Below are 14,909 nucleotides of genomic sequence, written 5' to 3' on the forward strand. Positions count from 1 at the left end.
AGTAATAACTATTTTTAGAGGTATTACTATGTATTATAGAAGTAGAGAAATTGAAACTTGGAAATTTGCAATTTTTTACAAATTTTTGGTAAATTTGGTATTTTCTTATAAATAAAAATGACTTTTTTTTACTTCATTTTACCAGTGTCATGAAGTACAATATGTGACGAATAAACAATCTCAGAATGGCCTGGATAAGTCAAAGCGTTTTAAAGTTATCAGCACTTAAAGTGACACTGGTCAGATTTGCAAAAAATGGCCAAGTCCTTAAGGTGAAATAGGGCTGAGTCCTTAAGGGGTTAAACTTCTATTCCTAATTTTGCATTATGGTTTTATATAATAGATAGTTTCTGTAGAGCTCTAACTAATAATTTTTTTCTTTAGCTCGCCAAAGAGGAATGGTCACAGACACTGTGGGCAAATTTAAATGTTCAAATACTTCAAGATGGAATTGATGGATTTCTCAAAACTTTCAGAAAACTTCCAAAAGAAATTCGCAGTCTGCCAGTGGCTTTTTACCTTGAGTCTAAAATGAAGGAATTTAAAGACTCAATTCCTTTACTTCTTGATCTAAAGAATGAAGCTTTGAGAGACAGGTTTGAATATTTTTCTTTAATATCGTAATAAAATAATTTTATTACTTCTATTGAAATATGGAAGAAACAAATGAAATTTTTATAATTGGGTAAACTCAACAAAAACAAAGTAAGCATTTATAATCAGAGTTTGTTAATGATGCTGTTAACCTAGTATAAAACCATATTAGAGGACTTTGCTTACCTAGAAAGAGGTGGGGGCTGGCTAACATGAACTACTTGTGTAGTGGCCAGGTTGGAGATAACCCCCAATGCTACGCTGGGTCCCCCAGACACAGTCAAGGTGTGACCACGTGTTGCTTCTCACTGGAGGGCAAATAAGTCCAGAGAGTCACGGTTTGCAGTTAACCAGTGTGCTTCTTTACTGGAGGAACTCAAGTGCAAAACATTACATGCAATGCACTGAGCTGGCTTCTCCAGTCTCCCCTCTGGAAGCAGATGGTTCCTTGCTGAGGAAAGCTAGCTGTCCCTCTCTTTCTTAGAAGGCTGGTACCCTGGCCAAAGGACTGGTAGAACAGGGTCTGTGGCTCAGTCATCTTCTAATGGTAACTCAAGCTGTCTTGCAGAGTCTCTCCCATTAAACACTGGTACCTATCTGCTGGTTTTTATACAGTTTGTAACTGATGTAGAACCTTCTAGTGGAGGAGTGAAGCTGGAGAAGCACAGCCTAACAAAAACAATGTTGCAAATCAAGGCTGCCGTAGACTTGTATTGGGCATCATGTAGTTTTCAGTCATAAACAGTCGGTCAAAGCTAAACCAGATGGCCAAAAGTTCACTTTTTATGATTTCCCCTCCAAAACTCAGCTCTGCATAGTCACTTATGACAGCTTCTCAGTGCACAGGCTGGAAATTCTCAAAGTCTCTTAGTATGAACTGGTTGTGCATTAATCCTTTCCAAAATTCAGTGCAGATACAGTGCAATAACTGTGCAAATGAACAGTCTATATCATATAAAATGCAATTCAGCAGCATAAAACAGTTTAAGTACAAACAACGGCATAAATCACAGTGCAAGTTAACGCTTAAACATGCACTAAAGTAGCGAGTTGATAGCTGTGCGTAGCAGCAGTAGGGACAAATATCCAGACTCCAAAGTACCCTTGCTCCAGGGCACTATACTTGCTTTATTCACAGAAGGCAAATCGCAATATACTGTACCCCAAATGCTTGTCTGATGCATGTCTATAGGGAGAACAAAATCTCCAAAAAGACATGTTTTATTTATCTTTAGGTGTGTAAAAGGTAACTATTTTGTTTGAATTTCACGTACTTGTCCGCATGAATTTCTTATTAGATTTCTTCTTTTACTTTTAGACATTGGAAGGATCTGATGACCAAAACAGGGACAAATTTTGAAATGAATCCTGACACGTTTACCCTAGAAAACATGTTTGCCATGGAACTCCACAAATATGTTGATGTCATCAGTGACATTGTAGCTTCAGCAGTTAAAGAGCTTAGCATAGAAAAGGTAAGAGTTACAAGATGAGATACATTTATTAGACATATGATAAAAATATAGTTGACCAGACCTATAGAAATAACTATGGCCCCAAGATGTAGCCAGAGGATATTAAAAGATTAGTGGCACATAAATAACACAGTACTGCTATATTTTAATAAAGTATACCAGCACACACTGCCAAATAATAGTGTCAAGTAACACTGCCACACAGTGGCAAATAATACTACGATACAGTGCCATGAACATGTATTAAACATAACAACCACCATAGCAAGCATAGCCATGCTTTGACAAAGCCTCAAAAATGTCCCCTCAGCAGTGCCTGTAAGACGGAGAATGCATCATAAACTGTGCCCTCATGGATAGTCCCTGCCTGTCAGTTGCTCCCTTAACAATATACAGCTTCAGATGTAACCTTAGTAGAGGAGGAAGATGAGGATGCAGAGCTGGATGACAAGATGATGGACATGCCCATGCACATTGTTGCAGCACCTCTCGTCTTTCCATTCACAGAACACATGCAGTGGTGGTGAGAGAGCAGCTGCAGGGAAAGGGATCTTTGCAGTAAACATATGTATTTTAGATAACTTCTTATAATAAGACCCAAAGGTGGAGCTTAATTAAAGCAACACAATCAGTCTGTGAACAGTTTGACGAAAATAATATTTTTCACCGATGCAATTAACTACAAATTGTGTTTTCCCCATATTTCATATTTCATGCATAGGGTGTTAAAGAAATTGTAGATACATGGGAAAATATGAAATTTACTGTACAGAGATATATAAAGGGCACTCAAGACCGAGGAAGTATATTGGGATCCGTCGATGATGTTCTACAAATACTTGATGACAATGCCATGAACTTACAAAGTATCTCTGGAAGTCGCTTTGTTGGTCCTTTCCTGAATACAGTGCAACAATGGGAAAAATCACTCTCTCTTATCGGAGAAGTAATTGCAGTAAGTGCTTAATTAATATTTCTTTTATTTTTAATTAAAATCTATATTTTTCTGAAAAATGATCATTAATATTGTGTTATCTAACTTACAGGTGTGGATGGTAGTTCAACGAAAATGGATGTATTTGGAGAGTATATTCATTGGAGGTGATATCAGGTCACAGCTGCCAGAAGAGGCAAAAAAATTTGACAATATTGATAAAATATTTAAAAGGGTAAGAGTAATAATTAAATACATAAATATATGCATATTATTAATTACAGAGTTCAATGCATGATATGATAAATGCGAGATTGGTTCATGTTTGGAAGTTAGAGGGAAAAATTAAAGAACACTGAGAGGCATTTATCAAGGTGTTTAAGCCACTATTTTGTATTAAAAAGTCACAAATTATGACACGACATAATTTGTGAATTTTTGAGTTTCTCAACACTTTTCTAAAGTGGCTTAAGGGAGGCTGAGTCTGCCGTGGCGTGCCAAATTTACTATAACTTACACCGGAAACTGACGTAAGTTATAGCTTCAGGTTTACACCATCCCCTCGCTGGTGTAGATAGTACAGAGTTCCAAAGATGTGCACCCCACTTCAGCGTACAGGGAATCAAATATCAACTATGGAAACACCACTCTTGATAAATCTCCCCCTACTGAGTATAATGAGATTTTCTTTAATTAGAAATGACAATGAGCAAACTTGTTCTACCGGTTCGGGATTCGGTCAAACCCAAATTTTTTATGATTCGTTTCCAGGGGGAGGAAGAGAAAGACTAGTACACAAATGTGTGTTTATCAACAATAAATATACATTGTCTATGTGGTACTCTTTCTCATTATGGAAAGCCCATGGTACCGCATGTACACAGTATTGTAGGCCAGATGATGCCCCTACTAAGTACATGTGCGCAATATTGTAGGCTAGGCAATGCGCCTGGTACGCTGAGTACGTGTGCACAGTATTGTAGACCAAGCGATGCCCCTCTGGGTTTCTGCGAAATATATTTCAATTAGCTTTCCTAGACCTGACGCTGGCAGATGTTAGACATGATAATTTGCATATATTTTACCAGAAATCCAGAGGAGCGTTGTCTAGCCTACAATAGTCCTCACATACTCAACTGGTCTCCATAATAGAAATAGTACCCACCCAGAGGTTCCCCCTAAGGCCTTGCAACTAGAAATGTAGTTCTCATCTGCTTTATTCTGATTTACAATTTTGATTCATCTAATTAGAAAGAAAATGCACGTCCATCCAGCTGTAATCTGCCAACATTATAGGGCTCCATTTACCTTTGTAACGCTTCTCAACGACTCTGATATCCTGATGAAAAATGCCCCCCATGTTCATCACTGACCATGGGGGCAATTAACCACTTCCTAACAGGATAATTTACGCCCCTTCCTGGGCGCATTTTCAGTTTTTGTTAGTGCATGTGTCTTTGGAATCCATAAGTGTTTCGTCATAATTTTTGCACGTGACATTTTATATAATGATAGTTAATGGTGTCGCACTGTGATATGTGCCATGCTGCGACTGCAACTTGACAGTCGCAAAAAATCCAGCCAAGTTGGATTTTTGTGTGACTTGTCACATTGCAGTTGCAGCATGTCGCAATGCTACACCATTGACTGTTATTACAAAAAATGTTTCGCGACATTGGTGCGATGTGAATGTTGCACAACACGTCACAGTGTAGTTGTTCCCTTCTTGTCATTCGACACGTCGCCGTGTAGCCCTAGCCTTAGTATTTTATTTTGTTTTGATTTATTTATTTATTTTAGCATTAGCATTAGAAAATCTTTATTTACTGTAAGTTGATTAGGAGAGAACAGTTTATTCACCGATAGCGAAAATGATCAAAAATGTTGAAATCCAACATGCCTGATTCTTAACCCCCCAATTCTTCTGTCTGTAGGATCCGAGTATGTTAACCCAATGTGTAGAAGTTTTTGTTTTTTTTCAAATTCTTTTTTTTTTTATTCTTTATTTAAATTAATACAGAAGTCCAACCGTGCATTAGCAAAGTCATCCAGTACAACCATTGTATCAGAGATATAGCACACCAACGATATCACCTTATACATCAATTAACATAACAATATCTGATGGCACTTGTGGTATAATGAAAGGAACCTCGCCTGAGCAGGAACCCTTTTCGACTGATCCATAACCACATCAGGCTAAAAACCAAATAAGAACATAATCCTGGCATTAAAACAAAGTTACCAGTAAGAGTAAAGCGCATAAATGCACACAGACTAGAAGGAGCAACCTTAGACAATAAACAACAGAAGGAGGGAGACAATACATACAAACAATAGACACTAAAGGGGGGGGGGATGGGTACTGAATAGGGGGTAAACCCAAAGAGTACAGAGTAAAATCCGCAGCTTAGGCCAAAAGGTCCTGGAACTCCTGAGACTCCTGAAAAGAAAACCAGGGGGCCCATGAATCAAGGAAGGCTTTATGCTTGGCTCTCAGCTGCGAGGTGAGTTCCTTCATTCTCCGGATCTCCTCCACCTTTTGGATCCAAAAACTGATAGTCGGAGGCGCAGAGAGCTTCCATCGCAGGGATACATGACCTAGCCGCTATCACCAGGGAGCACAGACATGACTTCCGGAGTACACTCATTGGCAGATCCGAGAGAAACAATAAGAAGAAACCAGGGGTGTGTGGTATCGTAAATCGGAAAATTGAAGACAAGGTCTTATGGACCAACTGCTAAAAAGGACGAATTTTTGGGCAGTCCCAGAAAATGTGTATCATGGAGCCCATACCGGAGTCACAGCGCCAGCAAATAGGAGACGCAGATGGTAACATTTTCTGCAATCTGGTTGGAACATAGTACCACCTGGACATTATCTTATAACCCGCCTCCTGGAACCTACTCGCTATGGATGACCTGTATAGCAGACTGAAGAGTTTTGACCAGTGGTCGGGGGGGATGTTCACTCCCAGGTCTTGGGACCATTTAGCCACAAACGGTGGAAGATAGTCCTGACGAGGGGCTACCAAGGACTGATAACATTCAGAAAGGGAATGTCTATAGGCGCCCACCCCAACACAAATTTTTTCAAACGAGGTGAGAGCCCTGTCATACCCCGTGGAGGTCGGAATAGAGGATAAAAAATGCGTCAGTTGCCTGGATCTCCAGAAACCCAAAGAGCAGGGATCTGTTATACTCAAAATCTCGTCATAGGTGCGCCATCTGCCTGAAGTTCTGAAGAAGGGAGCGCGGGACCTACCATTAGTCCTCCACTGCAAGAACGGTCCGCCCTTGCAACCCGCTGGAAAAGTGGGATTCCCCAAGATGGGAAATAAAGGTGAGGGGGAGGGGGAGATCAGGGGATTATCTCTAATTCTATGGAACTGTGAGATAGTGGGTCCGATTGTGGGATGATTAGCCAGGGCTGAAGGTGGTTTCAAAGCCACCCAGGGCAGGGACGCTAACGGACAGTTCGAGCATAGTTGTTCAATTGATACCCACTGCTTGAGCTGTGAATGCCTACACCAAGCCACTATCGGTATGTGTAAGAGAGATCTGGCGAGTCTCGGGCTACCCTTTGCCCAAATAAACCTAAATATGTCCCCATGAATCCTGTTGAAGAAACTAGCGGGTAGTTTGATGGGAAGGGTCTGAAAGAGGTATAATACTCGTGGGAGAATATTCATTTTGAAAATGGCACATCTTCCAAACCACGTGTGCAGTCCTTTCGACCACTTCTTAAGATCTTCTCTAATCCGATCCCGGAGAGGGATAAAGTTTCTGTGGTACACCTCTTTCAGATCCGTGGGGATAAATGTGCCTAGGTATTTCACTGTACCAGAAGCCCACTTGAAAGGGAAGGAGGCAACTAGGTCGGCCACGAGCGTGGCTGGAAGGGACACATTCAAGGCCTCTGATTTCTGGAAGTTAATCCTCAGATTCGAGAGGCCATGAAACGTGTGGAATTCCGCCATCAAATTCGGGAAGGAAGTCTTGGGATTAGTTAGAGTAAACAACAGATCGTCCGCATATGCCGCTATCTTAAATTCTTTACCCTCCACCGAGAGTCCCGATATATTTGGGTTCTGTCGGATTGTCCTCAGGAGCGGCTCAAGGGTAAGAACAAAGATCAATGGGGAGAGGGGACAACCCTGGCGGGTCCCATTCCGTATCGCAAAGGACGGAGAAAAAACACCATTCACCTTTGCGGATGCAGAGGGAGACTCATATAAAGCTCTTATCCATGATGCCAAAGGACCGGTGATACCGAGATATCGCAGCACCGTGAACAACCAAGGCCAACCCACCCTGTCAAAGGCCTTTTCAGCATCTGTGGACAGGAGACAGAGTGGGGTATCTCGGATCCTGACATGATGAATCAGATTTAGAACCTTAGTGGTATTATCTCTCACCTCACGCGACGGAATGAAACCCACCTGATCATTGTGTATGAGATCAGAAAGCAGCGGGACCATCAGCGTGGCCATGTTTTGATTTATTATAAAAAGGCAAAATGTAAAAAAAAGGGGGGAGGGAGAGTCTGTTTTCCTAATTTTATTTTTTGTGAATAGCACAATGTGAACTAAATACATTTTTTATTATTTCCCTTTTCCATAATGGTCATTTTGACATATAGGACGTATGGTTTATGGTAATCAGACGTGGGGCTAGAAGTTGGGATGTGGAGTGTGGTCGTGTTTTTTAATACTATTAGTTTTTGGTTTTTTTATGTTGTCTTACTTTTTTATTTTTTTTCAGCCATACAAGACCTTCTGGGGGCATTTAACTTTAAAAAAATTTATTGCGGATTTTCTTTAACTGGGGCTGACATTTTAGCCCCGGTTTCAGGGGCAATACATCGCCCAGGAACGTTTTCTTGTACAACCTCCCTACAGAGGTGATCTGGGTCTCATAAGAAGGCAGAGATGATGAAAAACCATCCCTGCCTTGTCTATAGGCAGCCCTGCTGTCACTGACGAATAGTGTGCAGCTGTGATTTCTGCAAGGACATTTTAAAATGTCCTTGCAGAGATATATGCCATCCACCTGGACGTTTATAGTATATGGCGGTCGGGAAGTGGTTAATGGGGAAGACATCTGAATAGGAATAGAACATAAGCCGTTTCCATCGAGAACCGCTCATTAATGGAAAATGAAAACGTGGCCAAACTGGACAGTTTTTGTTTGATCTTTTACTTTTATTAATAAAATATATAAGTTATAATGTCCTATTCTTACCTCTACCCTTTAGATAATGTCAGAAACCGTGAAGGATCCAGTAATAAAACGTTGCTGTCAGGCCTCAAATCGACTTTTTGACTTACAAAACCTAAGTGAGGATCTTGAGAAATGTCAAAAGAGCTTGAACGATTACTTGGACTCTAAGAGAAATGCTTTTCCTCGGTTCTTTTTCATATCAGATGATGAGCTGCTCAGTATTCTGGGCAGCAGTGATCCCATGTGTGTTCAGGAGCACATTATCAAGGTAACCTTTCTTAATTAAATCTTTATTTTAATACATTTTGTATAACAACATAAGTATACAGGCATACATCAGACATATGACGGTACAATGAAAAATTCAGGGTACAGAAAAAACATGTCAGTACCGAAGCCAGATATCTTCTATATACTATCTGAATACTATGTCATTGGGATGTGTACAAATAATATATTCAGTAAAAAGTTCTATAGGGTCAAATAAATTGGAGATACAGTATGGAATGCATGTGAAGAAATGGCTCTGCCACATTTACATTAAACATCATGCATACCTGGACACTTGCTTTTGTTGCAGATGTATGACAACATTTCATCACTGAGATTTCAAGCTGGAGACATTGGTGAGATGTTGGCAACCGGCATGATCTCCGCTGAAGGAGAGGTGATGGCATTCCGCCAGGCCATAGCAGCTGAAGGTCGGGTGGAGGATTGGATGACCGCCGTACTGCAGGAAATGAGGAGAACCAACAGACTCATTACTAAGGAGGCTATATTCAGATACTGTGAGGATAAGAGCAGGTACTCTAAATACCCCAGTTATGTTCATGATTGCGTGCACAGTACATTCTTTAAAGGTGGCAGTTTACATATATAACATCCATTTCTTTATGTGGCAGACAAAGGGGCTGGAAAAATAAATGTAATACTAATAGTTTATACCTTTCCTGCAGTCTCATTTGTTCACTATGTTGAGTGCAAATACAAATTTACCAGGGTTGTCCCATACGCTACTCTTTTGAGGAGAAGACAATGTCAGATGTCTTTACCTGAATGTATACTTATAAAGCAAGGCCATTAGGCTACGGCCATTATTTATGTATTTATTAGGCTCACTTCTATAGCGCTGACATATTCCGCAGTGCTTTACAGACATTAGCATCACGCAGTCCCTAATGGGGCTCACAATTTAAGTTCCCTATAGTATGTCTTTGGAATGTGGGAGGAAACCGGAGTACCAGGAGGAAACCCACACAAACACGATGATGACATACAAACTCCATGCAGATTGTCCTTGGTCAGATTCGAACCCAGGACCCCAGCGACTAACCACTGAGCCACAGTGCTGCCCATGTCAGGCATAAGTGCTGCGGATCCACAGTGTTTACAGTAGCAGCAAAACAGATGAGATTTTTAAAATTTCCTCCACGCGGTGCAGTATCCACACCGGAATCCGCACGTTACTAAATCTGCAGTGTGTCAATGTATGTTGCGGATATCTCTTGCAGATTTCACCCTTTGTATATCATAAGGTGAAATCTGTGGAAAACAGAGTTTCTGCAGCAAAATCCACATGATTTGGTTGCTGTGGATTTTGTCCATACACACCGTGAATTTTCCATTGCGGAAACTCCCCGTTGGACCTGCTATGTGTGGCCATACCCTTATTTTTCATTACAAATGTTTATTGATAGCTGGTCATTGATAGCTGTTGGGATTGCAGGTAGAATTGTTTATATTTAGCAGTCTTTACCCTTAATGGGGTTGTTGGACTGTTTTTAAAACTGATGACCTATCCTCAGTATCTGATCACTTTGGGTCTGACTCCCCTGCGATAAGCTGTCTGAAGAGGCCTTGATGCTCTGGTTAGCGCCGTGACCTCATTTTAGACCAGTGACATCACATTCACGGGCCTAGGTGCAGCTCAGTCCCATTCTAATGAGCCAAGCACAGCCACTATCTAATAGATGGTGCAGTGCTTGGTAAGCTGCGAGGAGGCCGTGGCAGTCAACGTAGTCCAGCGACCTCCTCAAACAACTGATCGCCAGGGGTGCCGGTTGTCGGATCCCCACTGATTTGATATTGACGACTTGTTCTGAAAATACGTCATCAATATCACAATCTCAGAAAACCACTCAGAAATAATTAGTACCTGCATGTTTTTGGACTGGTTCCATTTTACAGGGTGGATTGGATGCTGTCGTACCAAGGGATGGTTGTCTTGGCTGGTAATCAGGTATGGTGGACCTGGGAAGTAGAAGATGTCTTCCATAAGGTTAAGAAGGGAGAGAAACAAGCACTGAAAAACTATGCTAAGAAAATGCACCAGCAGATTGATGAACTTGTTACCCGGATCACAGAACCTCTATCTAAAAATGACAGGAAGAAATATAACACCGTTCTAATCATTGATGTACATGCCAGAGACATTGTGGACATCTTTGTGAGAGACAGGTAAGTTTGTGGGTGGTAGAAGATCATCCAAGATGATTTTGAAAACTAGTGACTTTGATTAAAATTTTGACCCTTTCTACTAGCATTATGGATGCCCGTGAGTTTGAATGGGAAAGTCAACTACGCTTCTACTGGGACAGAGAACCAGATGAATTGAATGTCCGCCAGTGCACTGGAACCTTTGCCTATGGTTATGAGTACATGGGTCTTAATGGGAGGCTGGTCATTACTCCTCTGACTGATCGGATCTATCTCACGCTTACACAGGTAACTCAGAAAGTACATCTGCTAACATCTGAATAAGTCATTAGGTCGCATGATGAAGAGAACACATACATTCATAGATAATCTATTGGGTGATATTATTTTTGAGTGTTGATCATAGATAAACATGACATGAAATCTATATTGTCACTGTGATAGATTATTCTGCAGTGTATGTGGCCAATTTAACACATTAATTGTGCTTTTTAAAAAAAATTCTCTATCATCAGATAAATAGCAATGGGCATGCACCAGGATTGAACCTTACTAGTATATGTTTCTATGAGTACAGAATATGAATGTAGTTATAATTGTCTTCTGCTCATGCTGTGTGTCCTGAAACTGTCAAATATAGTTTCCCTTTTATTTTTTTAGGCATTGTCCATGTATTTAGGTGGGGCGCCTGCCGGGCCAGCAGGAACTGGTAAAACCGAGACAACTAAAGATCTGGCTAAAGCTCTTGGGTTGCTGTGTGTGGTGACCAACTGTGGTGAAGGCATGGACTACAAGGTACACAAATACAAAAATGACATTGTTGGAGCGTACTGTCATCTTCCTCGCATTGTTGTATAGGGATGCAGCGTAATACATTTGTAATCCAGTGTTGTTGACTAGATATTCGCTTGTAACTTTCCGTTATTTTTGCAGGCTGTCGGTAAAATCTTCTCTGGCCTGGCTCAATGTGGAGCATGGGGCTGCTTTGATGAATTCAACCGCATTGACGCCTCTGTACTCTCAGTCATTTCCTCTCAGATACAGACCATACGTAATGCTTTAATCCATCACTTGAAGAGATTTCAGGTGAGTTGTTCCTCTAGCCGCATCTCTACTGTGTGTGCTTTTTATATACCACAGAGATATGTTACACAAATTTTTTTTTTTTTTGTATAAATGCTTACAAAATCAAGTCATTCTTGGGTAGTCCTTTATGGGTATATTCACATGCAGAAGATGTGTCATGAAATTTCTGGGACTGTTCCATTTATGTCACTGGGGCTTGCAGAATTCCATGCTGCTCCACTTGGGTCCCTAGATATAAACTTTAGTTTTGACTGGCTGCAGCGGTGACCTGCTCCCCTTCCGTCACGACAAATTGTCATGTGACACAAGGGGAGCAGTGAGTGGCCAGCGATTGGCTGCAGCGGTGGCAAACTGTAAGTTTACATCCAGGGACCCAAGTGGAGCAGCCAAGGCTGGAGAGCGGAGGTGCTGGGAGCCAGCATTGGGAGGCAGGTAAATATGCTTCCCTTTGCAGGTCTGCCCAGGAGAAGGGGTTTGCCAAACTCCCTCAAACACTTACAACCCCTTTAAAACTGATCTGATACATTTCTAGTTTTTAAAATTCTATTTTGCTGTTCCCTCTCAAGAAATTGATTTGAGCTTTACATTTTAACAATTGACCTTAAAACTGTCTGGATTCCCCTTTTCCTAAAAGGATGTTTAACATAGAATATATTGTAATCCTCTTTTTCTTTCATTTTTCCCAGTTTTCTTTTTTTATTTACCCCAACTATATTTTTTTCTTTATTAAATAGTCACTGTACTTTACATAAATCACTAGTTCAAGTGACTATAACAAACGTTGTAATATAATTAGAGAAAAATGCCTCTTTCAGCTACTACTTCTCCTTCACCTGCCTCCTCAACTGATCATTAAAATTTTTATCTTAATTCACACATAAGATGGACTCACTTCCATCAGCTCCCTGAGGGATCATAGTACAAAAGGGAAGAGAACATGGAAGGCCTATCCACATGCCATGCATCGATCTATTCTCAGCATAATTTATATCACTACTCAGCTGTTGGGCTGCTGGGTCTCCCCGGCTGCCGACACTGTGTTGCGGTGGTTTCCACATTGTTGCTGCACCAAACTACATTAAGGACACACTCGTAAGAGGCAACCTTGATGTAGTGAGTGGGCTTATGCATTTTGATCAAAACCTATACAAAAATATACTGTTTATAAATTGTGCAGAGAAGCAAATAGATTGATGCATGGCAATTGGATGTGCGAATCATGTTGTCTTCCTTTTCGTATATTTTCCTAGTGCCTATCTTTTAATGGTATCAGCACTCCTCCTCTCCCATATTCGAACCTGGTGTTTTTGATTTAGTTTAAGGTCTGAGATCATATGGACAGATGAGTTATAGACATCTGTTTACATGGTGCAGTACTGTGTGGTTGCTGTTAGTTGGTGGGGTCCAGTGTCGAGGGGCTTTGACAACAGGGGTGCTGTCGGACTGCTGGATCTCGCCGCCTGCTGGCGGTGTGTTGAAGTGGTTGCAGCATGGTACTGCAGCAAGTTACAGTGAGTGAACTTATGCATTTTGATCAAAACGTATACAAATAGCCTTAAATACTGTTTACAAATGCATGGCATGTGGATGTGTGGCCCTATTCGCCTTCTTTTTGTATTTTTTTCACTGAGGGATTAGGTTACATGCTGCCTATAGCCCAAAGTCTTTGTAGAGCTGGGGAAAGAATAAATGAGTTTCTGGATGTAGAAAGAGGCACAGACACACAGAGATGCAGCTGAATGCTTTACTAAGATTTCTATCTCATCCTAGTGCTGGATTCACTGCTGCCCTGCTAATTTCTGCTGTATCATGTCCTCCATGCGGCTGCCACTGATTCTGGGTGTGTTCTACTGAGAGACAGGGGAGCACAATCCCCTGTTTTCTCCATGTGTAGTCTATGGGAGACATCATAGCAGCTAGTTTCCAGCTACCAGCTTAGGGAAAGCTGACAATTAGAAATGGAGCCTACAGAAGAGAAAACTGGCAATAAAATGCAGGATTACATGTTTTATAATGGTTAGATATGGCATTATTCCTCAGGCACACACTTGACAGAATTTTCTAAGAAGTCACCTGAAACGACAGGTACACTTTAAAATCTGCATCTGAATACTAGAACTTGTCACTTCATTTCCTTTTGAATTTCTCGATTCATAGTTTGAAGGTCAGGAGATTGCCATGGATGCTCGTATGGGGATCTTTATTACAATGAACCCTGGTTATGCTGGCCGTACAGAATTACCAGAATCAGTAAAGGCTCTGTTTAGACCTGTGGTTGTAATTGTACCAGACCTCCAGCAAATCTGTGAAATCATGCTATTTTCAGAAGGATTTCTTTTGGCCAAGGTAAGATGAATACATTATCTGTTATGATTACTATCAACTACAGTTTCCTGTTTTGACTATGCCTGTATGTCCTGACCCTGTGTTGTCCGCTTCCGTATGTCTGTTTCGACCTGCAAAAAAGATAGCGCTTGTATTATTCTTGTCTATTTTGCTGACAAGGATAGGGCATTTCTACAGAAGGGAGAAAAAAATGGCAGCATGCACACTGCTGGTATCCGTGTTTTGCGGATCCACAATTTGCAGACAGCAAAACACATTAAAGGGGTTCTCCTGGAATAAAGAAAATAAAAATACTTAAATATTATTTTATTATAAATATATTCTCAAATACCTTTTATTATTTATAGTGGCTCGTTTTGTCTGGGGAAACAAAATGGCCACTACCCCATTAGTTCACACAAATCCTGTCCTGATCACACAGGAGGACAAGTTACTTCACAACACTGAGGTAAAATGCTGCCTCATCCTCCTCTCTACTTGTCAGGGATTATGATCCTGAATACAGATGAGAAGAACTTTAGCTGAATCTCTTGGGAATTTAGTTCATGAGGAGACATGAAGTACAGAGAGGACAGACTGTGATAATGTGAGTCTGGGTAATTAGGACAGGTTTTGTCTGTACTAATAGGACGGCGGCCATTTTATTTCTCCTAATGATTGCTCCTTAGACAAAATAAGCCATTCTAAGTAATGAAAGGTATTTGTGAATATTTTATTATAAAATAATATTTAAGTATTTTCATTTTTTTTTAATTCCTGGAGAACCCCTTTAAAGTGATTTTAAATTATATTTTATATTCTGTCAACTGCATCCA

The 14,909-nt window shown here is 40.7% G+C and overlaps 1 protein-coding gene across 1 annotated transcript in view; it reads left to right on the top strand.

Moving 5' to 3' along the window:
- DNAH10 (dynein axonemal heavy chain 10) overlaps positions 1–14,909 on the top strand; it is a 155,084-nt gene that overhangs the window by 70,877 nt on the left and 69,298 nt on the right. The window contains exons 25-35 of the mRNA XM_040416217.1: positions 385–596; positions 1,913–2,069; positions 2,791–3,024; positions 3,116–3,238; positions 8,261–8,494; positions 8,807–9,030; positions 10,414–10,683; positions 10,767–10,950; positions 11,323–11,457; positions 11,596–11,748; positions 13,906–14,094. Coding sequence (XP_040272151.1) covers positions 385–596; positions 1,913–2,069; positions 2,791–3,024; positions 3,116–3,238; positions 8,261–8,494; positions 8,807–9,030; positions 10,414–10,683; positions 10,767–10,950; positions 11,323–11,457; positions 11,596–11,748; positions 13,906–14,094 — 2,115 coding nt within the window. The remainder of the gene's footprint in view (positions 1–384; positions 597–1,912; positions 2,070–2,790; positions 3,025–3,115; positions 3,239–8,260; positions 8,495–8,806; positions 9,031–10,413; positions 10,684–10,766; positions 10,951–11,322; positions 11,458–11,595; positions 11,749–13,905; positions 14,095–14,909) is intronic.

The sequence above is a fragment of the Bufo bufo genome, chromosome 2 (genome assembly GCF_905171765.1).
Source record: "Bufo bufo chromosome 2, aBufBuf1.1, whole genome shotgun sequence".
Lineage (NCBI taxonomy): Eukaryota > Metazoa > Chordata > Amphibia > Anura > Bufonidae > Bufo > Bufo bufo.